Source organism: Monodon monoceros, unplaced genomic scaffold, assembly GCF_005190385.1.
Source record: "Monodon monoceros isolate NGI ecotype Baffin Bay Population unplaced genomic scaffold, NGI_Narwhal_1 Super_Scaffold_21, whole genome shotgun sequence".
NCBI lineage: Eukaryota > Metazoa > Chordata > Mammalia > Artiodactyla > Monodontidae > Monodon > Monodon monoceros.
Window position 1 is genome coordinate 59,965,842 of NW_021703778.1, and position 15,460 is coordinate 59,981,301.

The 15,460-nt window shown below is 37.3% G+C and overlaps 1 protein-coding gene across 2 annotated transcripts in view; it reads right to left on the reverse strand.

Annotated features, from left to right (window-relative positions):
- The window catches only part of MNS1 (meiosis specific nuclear structural 1), an 83,626-nt gene that overhangs the window by 40,864 nt on the left and 27,302 nt on the right, over positions 1-15,460 (reverse strand). Inside the window, exons 1-3 of one of the 2 annotated variants that reach the window (XM_029236539.1) lie at positions 14,608-14,662; positions 10,566-10,787; positions 1,119-1,246 (exon numbers count right to left, since the gene is read on the reverse strand). In XM_029236539.1, the coding sequence (XP_029092372.1) occupies positions 1,119-1,246; positions 10,566-10,787; positions 14,608-14,610 (353 nt within the window). In that variant the 5' untranslated portion in view covers positions 14,611-14,662. Of the gene's footprint in view, positions 1-1,118; positions 1,247-10,565; positions 10,788-14,607; positions 14,663-15,460 lie in introns of those variants that run through there. The other variant, XM_029236540.1, reaches the window with a different exon arrangement.

Genomic DNA, 15,460 nt, shown 5'->3' on the forward strand with positions numbered 1-15,460 from the left:
AGACAACATGCTGCAACTAAGGAGCCGGTGCTCTGCAACTAAGGAGCCTGCCTGCCACAACTAAGACCCGGTGCAACCAAATAAATAAATAAATATTCTTAAAAAAATTAAATAAAATAAACAGTACCCTAGAGTATTACACATAATTGTGGGGGCAATATTTTGTTAAGGAATACTAAAAATCTACATTACATCTACAGAAGAGAACCAGGATGGTAAAGAAGCTTGAAATCATGTTACCTGAGGAACAAATGAAGGAATAAGGGATATTTAACTTACAGAAGGAAATGTTTAGTGTATTCACAAATATGAAGAGATGTCCTAAAGAAAAACTCAATTTATTTCTTTTTCAATCAGATAGCAGAACTAACATAAATGCCTGGATATTACAGGGAAATTAATTTTGAAACAATAGGGAAAAAAGGATTATTCAAAGATAGGGCTGAATGAAAAAGTTCCTATGGCAGTCACTAGACATGCTAAACCACAGCTGACCAGCCACCTTCCAGAAATACTGTAGGAAATTTATGTAGGGGCATAAAATTAAATTAGGTATCACCTAAGATTTTTCTTATAAGTAGAATTCATGAGTCTATTTTTTATAAGAGGTCATTTTACAAATTATCTTTAGAGAAGAGGGGATTGATGCTGATTTTCACCTTAAATATTAACACTGTATTTCTAAGAATATTACCTCTTTTCTCAGATGAACATATATATAGGATTTAAAGCAGTATTTCTAGTCAAAATATTAACTAAGTACAATGACATAGAGAAAGAAATCTCACTCTCAGATGCTAAGCATTACATAAAACTTTAAAGATAAGTAAGTCAGACAGAGAAGGACAAATATCATATATCACTTATATGCAGAATCTAAAAAAAAAATGATACAAATGAACTTATTTACAAAACAGAAACAGACTCAGAGACTCAGAGAATTAGCTTATGATTACCAGGGGGGAATGGCAGAGGGGAGGTGTAGATTGGGAGTTTGGAATTGACATGTACACACTGCTATATTTAAAATAGATAACCAAGGACCTAATGCAAAAAAAAAAAATTTTTTTAAGTGGCCACAAAGATTAAATAAATGAAATTTTTGGAAGCCAAGATACCTGTTTTCTCTTACTTGTTGCCTCATCTTTTCATCCTTTAGACTTTCATGTTTAAGTTTTGCCAATTCCATAGCCAATTTTTCTTCTTGTTCAAGCTGGAGCTCCCTCAATCTTTTGTTTTCTTCTGCCTAAATTAAAAAATAAATAACTTTTGTCATTTGTCCCCCAGAACCAGATTTTTTTTCATTAAGGCTGAATTTGTTTTATAGCAAAAAACTACAAGTACCTTCTGAGCAGTCAACTGTTTGTTTTAAAACACAAAATATAATTTCAATAAATAATTTTTCTGAACATTTTATCTGGAAAATGTTCTGAACATTTTATCATGGAAAATTTCTGAACATTTTATCTGAATTTTTTTTTTTCTGAACATTTTTTCATGGAAAATTTCAAACATCACCAAAAGTAAGAAGAATATTGAAACACTCCCTCAGGTAGCCATCATTCATCTTCAAAAATTATCAGTATTTTGCCAATCTTTTTTCTCTACTCTTCCACTCCACTCCCACATTTTCCTATATATATATTTTTTTGCTAGAGTATTTAAAAACAAATCCTAGATATATCATTACCATGTAAATAATTCAATATTGATCTCTACCTGACAAGAATTTCTTCTTATATAACCATACAATAAACTGAAATAAATTAACAATAATTCTTTAGTAAGGTCTGATAACTTTTCCATATTCAGATTTCCCCAGCTGTCTCGAAGATCTTTTTTTTTTTGGTTTGTTCAAATCAAAATCCAAACAAGGTCCATATATTGTATCTAGTTATGATTTCTATTAAGTCTCTTTTATTTTTTTAACAGTCTCCTCACAGACTACCCCCTGCCAGCACACTGATTTGTTGTGGAAATTAGGACATATGTCCCACAGAATGTCTCACATTCTGAATTCGACTGATTGCTTCACCAGGATATCTTGTTTCTCTTTTGTCTTTCCTATAAAATGGTAGAAAGATCTAGAGACTTGATTAAATTCTGTATTTAGGAAAGAATATGCACATGAAAAGATGTTCAATATCATTAGACATCAGGAAATTCAAGTTAAAACTACAATTATATATCACTACATACCTACTGGAATGGCTAAAACAAAAAGTAGCAGCAAAAACAAATGCTGGTGAGAAACAGCATTATTCACTGGGTGGGAATGTAAAATGGTATAGCTACTCTGGAAAATAGTTTTTACGGTACAACTCAACAGTTGTACTCTTAAGCATTTCTCCCAGAGAAATGAAAATTTATGTTTATTAAAAAAACCTGTACCCAAATGTTTACAGCAGATTTATTCAAAATACCCAACTGAAAATACCCAGACATCCTTCAACAGGTGAATGGTCAAATAAACTGTGGTATATCCATACTGTAGAACACCACTCAGCAACAAAAAAGAATGAGTATTCATACAAACTACAATCTGGATGAATCTCCAGGAATTATGCTGAGTGAAAAAATCCAATCCCAAAAGGTTACATACTGTTTGATCCTATTTATATAATGTTCTTGGAACATGTTCTATTTTAAAGCTGAAACATAATTCACACAGCATAAAATTCACATTTCACAATTCACGACTCAGCAGTTTTTTAGTACATTCACAATGTTGTGCAACCAACACCACTACCTAGTTCCAGAACTTTTTTTTTTTAATAGACTACTATTTGGAGCAGTATTGGGTTCACAGCAAAACTGACAAGAACAGAGTTCCCAATAAACACTCTGCCCACACACATGCACAGCCCCCTATCAACATCCCACACCAGAGGGGACATTTGTTACAATCAGTAAACCTACACTGACACATCATTAACACCTAAAGTCCATAGTTTACCTTACTGTTCATTCTTGGTGTTATATATTCTATGGGTTTAAACAACTGTATGATGACATATACACCTACCATTACAATATCATACAGAGTAGTTTCACTGCCCTAAAAATCCTCTTTGTTCTGCTTATTCATCCCACCCTCTCCAAAACCCCTGGAAACCCCTGATCTTTTCACTAACCCCATTGTTTTGCCTTTTCCAGAATGCCATATAGTTGAAATCATACATTATGTAGCCTTTTCAGATTGGCTTCTTTCACTTTCATGTCTTTTCATGGCTTGATAGCTCATTTATTTTAGCACTGGATAATATTCTATTTTCTGGATTATTTATCCATTCACCTACTGAAGGACATCTTAGTTGCTTACAAGTTTCGGCAATTATGAATAAAGCTGCCATAAACATCCATGTGCAGTTTTGTGTGTGGATGTAAGTTTTTAACATTACAGAACATTTTTATCACCCGAAAAAGAAACCCCATACCTGTTAGCAGTCACTCACCATTCCACTTACCCCTCAACCACTAATCTACTTCCTATCTGTGTGAATTTGCCTATTCTAGATATTTCATTTAAAAGAAATCATACAATATGTGGCCTTTTTGTGTTTGGCTTCTTTCATTTAGCATAATGCTTTCAACGTTCACCTATGTCGCAGTACATATCAGTAATGCATACCTTTTTATGGCTGCATAATATACAATTGTACAGATATAACATATTTTGCTTATCCACTCACAGGCTGATGGGCATTTGGGTTGTTTCCACTTATCTGGCTATCATGATTAATCCTGCTATGAACATCTGTGTAAAAGTTTTTGTGTGGACATAGATTTTCAATTATCTTGGTCATATGCTTAGGAGTGTAACTGCTATGTAATATAGTAACTATGCTTAACTTTTTGAGGAACTACCGAACAGTTCTGTACAGCCACTACGCCATTTTACATTTCCAGCAGCAATGTACAAGGGTTCCAACACTTATTTTCCTTTTCTTTTTCCTCCAATTGCAGCAGTCCTCGTGGGTCTGAAGTGGTATCTCACTGTGGTTTTGATTTGCACCTCCCTAATGACTAATGATGTTGAGCATTGCTTTTTGTGCTTATTGCTCACTTGTATATCTTCTTTGGAGAAATGGCTATTGAAATCCTTTGCTCATTAAAAAATTTTTTTTCTTTTTACTGATGAGTTGTACATGTAATGTTCTTTAAGTGACAAAATTATAGAAATGGAGAACATATTAGTGATTTCTACAGTTAGGGATGAGGTAGGGACGGACAAGAAAGAGAAGGGTATGCTTATAAAAGGACAAAACGTGGGATCCTTGTGATCATGGAACTCCTCTGGATCTTGGCTATATGTTATTATATATACAAAGCTACACATGTTATAAACTGTATAGAACTAAACACACACACACACAAGTAAAACTGGGGAAATCTGAACAAGACTGGTGGATTGCATCACTGTTGATATCTTGTTTGTGATATTGTACTATACTTTTGCAAGATGTACCATTGGGAGAAATTGGGTACAGGATATATAGGAACTTTATGTATTTTTCTTACAACTTCATATGAATCTATAATTATCTCAATAAAAACTTCAATGAACAAAAAGCAACAGCAAGTACTGCTGTGGACACAAAGCCATTGGAATTCTTATACATTACTTGAGGAAATGCAAAGTAGTGCAGTAGCTCTGGAAAATGATTTGGCAGTTTCTTATAAAATGAAACTTACACACATACCATATGACCCAACCATCCTACTATCAGGTATCTATCCAAGAGAAATGAAAATTTATGTTCATACAAAAGTTTGTATTCAGTTTTATTCACATTTGCCCAAAACTGTAAACAACTCAAATTTACTTCATACTGTGAATGGATAAACAAACTGTGGTACCTCCATATAATAGACTACTACTATACCATTCAGCAATTAAAATGAATGATTCATGCAACAACACAAAATCTTAAATTTGTTTTGCTAAGTGAAAGAAGTCAGACCCAAAAGGTGACATATTACATAATTCCATTTATATGATACTATGGAAAAGATAAACCTATTGGACAAAAAAGAAATCAACTGTTTCCAGGGATTGGGGGGTGGTGTGAGTGGTTGACTATAAAGGGGAAGCATGAGGGGACTTTTGGTGTGATGGATTGCTTTGAATGACATCGTGATGGTGGAAACAGTAATCTGCATTTGCTAAAATCCATAGAACTGTACATAACAAAGAATGAATTTTATAATATGCAAATTTAAAATGAAATCAACTAGTACATCCATGCTGTGTACTACTACTTAATAATAAAAAGGAATCAACTGCTGACACATCCAACAACATGGATGAATCTCAAGAGCATTATGTGGAGTGAAAAAAGCCTATTCTAAAGGTTACAGACAAAAAAAAAATGGTTCTGAAGAACTTAGGGGCAGGACAGGAATAAAGACACAGACGTAGAGAATGGGCTTGAGGACACGGGGAGGGGGAAGGGTAAGCTGGGACGAAGTGAGAGAGTGGCATGGACATATATACACTACCAAATGTAAAATAGATAGCTAGTGGGAAGCAGCCACATAGCACAGGGAGATCAGCTCGGTGCTTTGTGACCACCTAGAAGGGTGGGATAGGGACGGTGGGAGGGAGACGCAAGAGGGAGGAGATATGAGGATATATGTGTATGTATAGCTGATTCACTTTGTTATAAAGCGGAAACTAACACCATTGTAAAGCAATTGTAAAGCAATTATACTCCAATAAAGATGTTTAAAAAAATAAATAAATAAAGGTTATAGACGTATGATTCCACATATGTATGGAATCACATGCAGGACTGTTTATATAACATATTTTTTTAAAAATAAGATGCTTGAAATAACAAAATTATAGAGATGGAGAATAAATTAGTGATTGCCAGTCATTGTGGGGTTTGAAGGAAGTGTGTGACAATAATGGGGTAGGTAGCATGAATGAGGTCTTGGTGGTGATGGAATAGTTCTGTATCTTTTTTTTTTTTTTTTTTTTTTTTGCGTTACGCAGGCCTCTCACTGTTGTGGCCTCTCCCATTGCGGAGCACAAGCTCCGGATGCGCAGGCTCAGCGGCCATGGCTCACGGGCCCAGCCGCTCCGCGGCATGTGGGATCTTCCTGGACCGGGGCACGAACCCGTGTCCCCTGCATTGGCAGGCGGACTCTCAACCACTGCGCCACCAGGGAAGCCCTAGTTCTGTATCTTGAATGAGGTGGTGGTTGCATAAATCTACACATGTAATAAAATGACATAGAAATATATACGCATAACATAGCAATGACATTTTACAGGGTTGATATCATATTACAGTTGTGTAAGATGTAACCATTGGGGGAAACTGCCCAAGGGCACAGTGGACCTCTCTGCACTATCTTTGCACCTTCCCAAGGATATGTAATTATTTCAACATTAGAAACAAAAAAGAAATCAATCAGATTGATTGAGGACAATCAATCAGACTGGGGAGGACAATGGAATGCAGACTATAACAAATTAACTGTATTAAAAATCAATCAAAAAAACCAACCAAACAAAAATCAATCAAATAACCACAATGGAGGAGATAGGTAGGAGTGGACATAAGTAACTTTGGAAAAAAGTTTGACTAGATATTGCAAGGCTAAAGACACAAAGAACTGTACCTAAGTCTGTATTGTAGTAAGTAAATTTGTTGTTCACAAGGGTGCAGGTTAGCAATTCTGAAACTATTTGTATTCTAGGGTTGAAAGAATAAATAAATATACTGTAGATAATGAGAGCCAGCTTTCCTTTTGTTGGGAGAATGCAATTACAAATAAGGAAAGGAGAAAGACTAAAATGAGCCCTGTGGTGGCAGATTGGAGTCAGCAGTACCAACTCAGGCTCATGGGTTTTTTTTTATTAATAAATACATGCAGATAGACAGACACACAAATGTAAACACAGATGTGTGTGTATGGTTATTTTCTAGTTTGTTTTCTAGTTCTTTCCACCTAGAGGGAGTAGAGCAGTAAAACCCCAGTAATAATGAACACGTCCATCGTTCAGACCTTGGTTTCTAAATACCATTTTCCAATAAAAGGAACAAAGTCTTCTTAGAGAACTGGTTGATTCCAAGGCAAGGGAAGAATAAGCTGAGCCTGGAACATCTTGTGGTGCCAGAAAGCAAGTAAACTGCATGTGTAGAGAGGGTCACGTGGCAGGGAATGTCAGCAACCTCTGGGAGATGAAAACTTCAGGCTTACAACTACAAGAACATGAACTCTGCTGACAACTTAAACAGGCCGAGAAGAGGCCCCAAGATCCAGATGAGAATGCATCCCAGGCAACACCTTGATTTCAGCCTTGTGAGACCAAGCAGACAATCCAGCTACACCATGCCTGGACTTCTGACCTACAGAAATTGTGAGGTAATAAATGGATATTGTTTTAAGCCACTAAGTTTGCGGAAGTTTGTTACATAGCAACAGAAAACTAATATAACAAATGAACTATAGTCTTCAAAATTGTCAAGGTCATGAAAGAAAAAAAGGGAGGAACTCACAGAATGGAGGAGACTTAGAGGAGACTAAGGACACCTGACAACTAAATGCAATTTGTGATACTGGAACAACAACAACAACAACAAAAAGGTGTTAGTGGAAAAACTGATGAAATCTGAATAAATCTCACAGTTTAGTTAATAGTATTGTGGCAAGGCTAATTTCTTCATTTTGATAATTATTCTATGATTATGTTAGCGGTAACATAAAGGGAAATCAGGTCAAGTGTATTATTTTTGCAACTATTCTGTAAAACTAAACTTATCTCAAAAAGTTAAAAATATGGATATGTCCAAGTTCTATCTGCTGAAAAGACCTGGAACCAATATAATAAGCATATCTAACACCCAAGAGTAATAAGCATATCTAAACCCAAAACTGTCTCCACTAAATGATAATAGAACTCCTTGGTACAATGGCCAATTCCAGGTATGAAGCAAGAAATTTACAAGATGAACCTTGTATTAGGGTTTTCGAGAGAAACAGAAACAATATAATAAGGAATCAGCTTAACAATTATGGAAGCAGGCACGTCCCAAGATCTGCAGGGTGAGTTGGAAAGCTGGAGACAGAAGCCAGCCAATAGTTTAGTTCCAGTCTAAGGTCAAAGGCCTGAGAGCCACTGGAGTAGTTCCTGTCTGAAGGCTGGCAGGCTTGAGACTCAGTAAGAACCATTTCAGTTCAAAATCTGCTTTACTCGGGCTTCCCTGGTGGCGCAGTGGTTGAGAGTCCGCCTGCCGATGCAGGGGACACGGGTTCGTGCCCCAGTCCGGGAGGGTCCCGCATGCTGTGGAGTGGCTGGGCCCGTGAGCCATGGCCACTGAGCCTGCGCGTCCGGAGCCTGTGCTCCGCAACGGAAGAGGCCACAACAGTGCGAGGCCCGCGTACAGCAAAAAAAAAAAAAAAAATCTGCTTTACTCAGTCTATTAATTTAAATGCTAATCTCATCCAAAAACACCCAAAATAATGGCTGACCAAATATCTGGGCACCCCACGGCCCAGTCAAGCTGGCACGTAAAATTAACCATCCCTAGCCTGTAACACTGTATTCTGACAAACAACAAGGAAGCTACCACAAATAAAGGGAGTCTTGTCAAAAGGACACAGAAGCAATAAAAGGGCATCCATTAGCCAAATGTAGGACAATCTGAGCATGAAAAAGGATAATAAATACAATTAATTCAAGTATATAAAGGCCCATGACTCCAAAAGAAAAAAAATTTTTTTAAGGGAAAAAGTCCAAAGCTCAAGAAAACAAAACTTTAAAAAGCAACATAGGCATACACCAACGGAACTGACTAGGGCACCAATTCTTACTCTGAAAATTATTTATCTCCCTTTCCAGTAAAAACTATATCTCAGGGTACCAAATTATGCTAGTTGATGAGGGAAAGTTCTTTACAGAGGAATTGCAGCTAATTAAATGTGAAAAGAACAACAAAATTAGAAAATCAGTGTTTTGCAACCCCTAATAATGAAAAAGATTCATTGGTGAAACCAAAGGTTAAAGTTTGATGGAGATCTTTACAATGGAGGAACCAGGCTGTCCCATTAAACCCACTAATCAACATTAGCATCAACATCAGCACCAGTATGTGCCTGCTGGTGGGATAAGATATCAAGGATAGCACTGCCATGGGGTCACAGCCAAAAGAGTTGTACCTAAATCTAATCCCGCCCTTAGGGCTAACTTTCATTTAGAGGAAATATAAGACATAGGGGAACAAAGTAAAGGAACCACTGAGGAAGCAAATAGATAAATTCAGAAAGTGGGATATCCTATTAAACAACTGGCCTAGCTTCTTTAACAAGTTAAAAACATGAAGTTAACAAAAGAAGCACAGGGAAGGGTTGTTTTAGATCAAAAGGGACCTGACATAACCAAATACACTGGATAAACCTTGTTTGGATCTGATTAAAACAAACCAACTGTAAAAGCAGTCTTCTGACACAATCATAGAAATTTGATTATGGAATGGTATTAAATGATACCTTGAATTTATTGATAATTCTATCAGGTAAGATAATGGCACTATGCTGCTGCTATATAAAAATAAATCCATATTTTGTAAGAAGTATACTGAAGTATACAAGAGAAAGTTGATATGATATCTGGGATTTTCTTTAAAGAAAAATAAGAATAAAAAGAATAGGCAAAAAAATCTAATCCCCAAGGATCTTCTTGCTCAGGGTTAAAAAGTCATGTCTAAGCTTCTGGAATTTGACACTCAGAAGGATGAATACCACTTTTAAAACTTGGTTTTGCCATTCCCCACAATATCTTACAAAATGTTGAACATATAGCAGACACTCAAAAAATACTGAAATATCAGAACACCTTTTTCACATTTATGAGAACTCATTTCTTTTCTTGGTGGTTTCCCTTTTTCTACCTCCCTCATCCCTTAAAATATGCACTGAAAAACTGTCTCCACACTTTAGTAGTTACATACCTACATATTATACCTGAATTTTTCAAGGCAGTATTTCAAAAATCAAAAATACAAGTAAATTCATAGCTAATAAATAAGTGTTCATTTTCCACCACTTAATGTACATGTTTAATCTCAATAAATTCAAAAAAGGTATTCTTAAATTTTTGTCTTTAGAATTTTAGGGAAAGCAACAGAATTATACTTATGTGAACAAAACTGTGGAAGTTAGTAATTATGAATTTCATATTTATGAAAAAAAAAAAACCTGAGTGCTTACTCTTCCAGGCACTATTCTAAGGGCTTTGCCTGTATTAACTGATTAATTACTAAAACAATCCTATGAAGTAGGTACTATTATTCTTCTCACTTTCTAGATGGGACAGAGAAAGTAAAAGCAAACTACCCAAGGTTCCACAGCTAACGTATAGTAGTACTAGGACTCAAAGATACACAGTCCAGCTCCAAAACCCCAGCTCTTTCCCACTATACTGGGCTGACTCACAGGGAGGCATCCTTTGGCTGATACTTAGTCTCTCTACTCAATTCCAGTTGGCTTTCATTGTTTCCAAAGAGAAAATGAAGGAAAAAAATGATGTAAAAATGAATAGTAAAACTTACCTTTTGAATGGCCTCTTCCATATCCAACTCAAATTGTTCATTCTGTAATAATCGGAGGAACCTTTTGCGCTCAGCCCGGTCATCATTCTCATTCTGCACCATTTGGTCCCTGATTTGATTCTGCAGCCTTTGTAGTGCCTCGACATGCAATCTTTTGCAATAGTTTACATCTACTAATTTCTGATGCCTTTCACTAGAGCTCAGAGTTCTCCTTCTGGAAGCCTAAAATGGGGGGGGGGGAAGCATACTTTAGTGCTCCAGGATCTAATTTTTTTTAATATATTGATGTAGCCCCAGAAACAAATGAAATGAAGATAGTTAACAGTAAAAAACGAAAGGCTTTTGGCTTCCTTCCTAAATTCAAAGAAATATATCATAATAAAAAAGCAAATGTGGTAGGTAAATACATGATATATCAATGAAGCAGGTACTATTAGTGTTCCCCATCTTATATATGAGGCATGAAAATTAAAGCAACTTGACCCAAGTTTCCTCAGCTAATAAACAGCCATACTAGAATTCAAAGACGTGCAGCTGAGCTCTATAGACCCAGCTCTTTACCACTACGGAGGGAATTCCTGCTCATTCCACCCTCTACCCCTTCCCATTTGGCTGTAAAGTGAGGTTCAAAAGCTGGTCATGTCAACCTGGAAGAAATGGACAAATTCTTAGAAAAGCACAACCTTCCCAGACTGAACCAGGAAGAAATAGAAAATATAAACAGACCAGTCACAAGCACTGAAATTGAAACTGTGATTAAAAATCTTCCAACAAACAAAAGCCCAGGACCAGATGGCATCACAGGTGAATTCTATTAAACACTTAGAGAAGCGCCAACACCTATCCTTCTCAAACTCTTCCAAAATATAGCAGAGGAACACTCCCAAACTCATTCTAGGAGGCCACCATCACACTGATACCAAAACCAGACAAAGATGTCACAAAGAAAGAAAACTACAGGCCAATATCACTGATGAACAGAGATGCAAAAAACCTCCACAAAACACTAGCAAACAGAATCCAACAGCACATTAAAAGGATCATACACCATGATCAAGTGGGGCTTATTCCAGGAGTGCAAGGATTCTTCAATATATGCAAATCAATGTGATAAACCATTTTAACAAATTGAAGGATAAAAACCATATGGTAATCTCAATAGATGCAGAAAAATCTTTCGACAAAATTCAACACCCATTTATGATAAAAACCCTCCAGAAAGTAGGCATAGAGGGAACTTTCCTCAACATAATAAAGGCCATATATGACAAACCCACAGCCAACATCATTCCCAATGGTGAAAAACTGAAAACATTTCCACTAAGATCAGGAACAAGACAAGGTTGCCCACTCTCACTGCTATTATTCAACATAATTTTGGAAGTTTTAGCCACACCAATCAGAGAAGAAAAAGAAATAAAAGGAATACAAATCAGAAAAGAAGCAAAACTGTCACTGTTTGCAGATGACATGATACTATACACAGAGAATCCTAAAGATGCTACCAGAAAACTACTAGAGCTAATCAATGAATTTGGTAAAGGAGCAGGATACAAAATTAATGCACAGAAATCTCTTGCATTCCTATACACTAATGATGAAAAATCTGAAAGAGAAATTAAGGAAACACTCCCATTTACCACTGCAACAAAACGAATAAAATACCTAGGAATAAACCTACCTAAGAAGACAAAAGACCTGTATGCAGCAAACTGTAAGACAGTGATGAAAGAAATTAAAGATAATACAAACAGATGGAGAGATATACCATGTTCTTGGATTGGAAGAATCAATATGTGAAAATGACTATATTATCCAAAGCAATCCACAGATTCAATGCAATCCCTATCAAATTACCAATGGCATTTTTTACAGAACTAGAACAAAAAATCTTAAAATTTGTTTGGAGACACAAAAGACCCCGAATAGCCAAAGCAATCTTGAGAAAGAAAAACGGAGCTGGAGGAATCAGACTCCCTGACTTCAGACTATACCACGAAGCTACAGTAATCGAGACAATATGATACTGGCAAAAAAACAGAAATATAGATCAATGGAACAGGATAGAAAGCCCAGAGATAAACCCACGCACCTTTGGTCAACTAGTCTATGACAAAGGAGGCAAGAATATACAACGGAGAAAAGACAGTCTTCAATAAGTGGTGCTGCAAAAACTAGACAGCTACATGTAGAAGGATGAAATTAGAACACTCCCTAACACCATACACAAAAAGAAACTGAAAATGGATTAAAGACCTAAACGTAAGACTGGACACTATAAAACTCTTAGAGGAAAACATAGGCAGAACACTCTATGACATAAATCACAGTAAGATCTTTTTTGGCTCACCTCCTAGAGTAATGGAAATAAAAACAAAAATAAACAAATGAGACCTAATGAAACTTAAAAGCTTTTGCAAAGGAAAGGAAACTACAAACAAGACTTAAAGACAACCCTCAGAATGGGAGAAAATGTTTGCAAACGAATCAACAAAGGATTAATCTCCAAAATATATAAACAGCTCATGCAGCTCAATATTAAAAAAACAAACAATCCAAACCAAAAACGGGCAGAAGACCTAAATAGACATTTCTCCAAAGAAGATATACAGATTGCCAACAAACACATGAAAGGATGCTCAACATCACTAATCATTAGAGAAATGGAGATCAAAACCACAATGAGGTATCACCTCACACCAGTCAGAATGGCCATCATCAAAAAATCTACAAACAATAGATCCTGGAGACGGTGTGGAGAAAAGGGAACCCTCTTGCACTGTTGGTAGGAATGTAAATTGATACAGCCACTATGGAGAACAGTATGGAGGTTCCTTAAAAAAACTAAAAATAGAACTACCATAGGACCCAGCAATCCCACTACTGGGCATATACCCTGAGAAAATCATAATTCAAAAAGAGTTCATGTACCACAATGTTCATAGCAGCACTATTTACAATAGCCAGGACATGGAAGCAACCTAAGTGTCCATCGACAGATGAATCGATAAAGAAGATGTGGCACATATATACAGTGGAATATTACTCTGCCATTAAAAGAAATGAAATTGGGTTATTTGTAGTGAGGAGGTTGAACCTAGAGTCTGTCATACGGAGTGAAGTAAGTCAGAAAAAGACAAATACCATATGCTAACACATATGTATGGAATCTTAAAAAAAAATGGTTCTGAAGAACCTAGGGGCAGGACAGGAATAAAGATGCAGACGTAGAGAATGGACTTGAGGACACGGGGAGGGGGAAGGGTAAGCTGGGACGAAATGAGAGAGTGGCATGGACTTATATACGCTACCAAAAGTAAAACAGATAGCTAGTGGGAAGCAGCCGCATAGCACAGGGAGATCAGCTCGGTGCTTTGTGACCACCTGGAGGGGTGGGATAGGGAGGGTGGGAGGGAGATGCAAGAGGGAGGGGATATGGGGATATATGTATACATATAGCTGATTCACTTTGTTATACAGCAGAAACTAACAACACTGTAAAGCAATTATTCTCCAATAAAGATGTTTTTAAAAAGGTCACGTTTTTCTAATATACATTTAATAGGTCAACCCGCTGCTATTTATTCATTCGCTCTCTCCTGGACCTTCATTTCCACTCATTTGCTCAGCGGTTCTTAAACATTTCCCAAATTTCCACTTGTGTGGGAAGCAAGATAATTTTACCAGGCGGATTAAATATACTGTGGAGAAATGCGAAAAAAGGCTGGAAGCCACCAGGAGCGTCCCTTAAATAATAGCACCTGAGGTCTCTGAAAAAAATACGAGTTTCCCACTTTATTCTCAGATTGGGCACTTCAAATCCTTTTTTAGAAGCAGGCTGGCTCTGAACTAGAATTAAATCAATAGACAACCAAGTAGTCCCTTAAATAATAGCACCTGAGGTCTCTGAAAGCAAATTCGAGCTTCCCACTTTATTCTCAGATTGGGCACTTCAAATCCATTTTTAGAAGCAGGCTGGCTCTGAACTAGAATTAAATCAATAGCCACCCACTAGTTTTGAGACCCCCCCCGACAGGCTCACCATCTCGGCCGACGAAACTCCCCCTCGCTCGCTCTGGCGGACACCAACTCAGGCGGTTTACCAAGACGCCAGCAGAGCTCTCTGGTTTTGATACGGTTTCCCGGCAACTGCCGGCGCAGCGCGCCAGCCACCCGCGAAGGCCGCCGTCTCCCATTGGGCGCAGCCCTATCCAATGAGCGCTGAGCTTCTTGGGAGGCTTGGCACGGCGGCTACTTCCGTAAGTTTTTGTTTTTCCATAAATTTGAAGGAGGTGGGGTGGGGGAGTATAAATGTGTCCTGAAGCAAGCCTTTTTGCAGTCTGCTAGGAGCCAAGATTTCCCTCAAGCCACTATCTGTCGGTTTGGTGGAGTTGGGAGCCAAGTTGAGGTGTGGAAACTGTTTACAGAGAAATACGGCAAACTCCTGTCTAAGACATGAGGCCAAAGTCACTTTCCGTGCACAGTACTTACTGCAGCGTCAATGCATGTTCTGCAGGGTTGATGACGGCATTCGTTTCAGCAGTGGGAGGCACGGTCACGGTCTCCCTGGCTGAGTAACTGTGCACTGTGGGGGACCCAAAGAAGCAGTTGGTAAATTGGGGGAATAAAATATATGGGCCACATGGATCTTATTCTATGTAATACAAGGTCCAGGTACCAATGAGAGAGCAGACAGATGATGGCAGGATTTTGGTTAGGTTTATTTTATTGGCAAGTTACAAACTGAAGTCCATTTTAAATGGAAGAACTTAAGAACAGGAATGGGTCAGAGAAATTAGTCAAATATATTGATTTTAGAGATGACATACTTAGAGAAATCTTGTCCAAACTGAAAAAAAACTTGTTAAGGTAGTTAGCATGTGAACTTGGCTTAG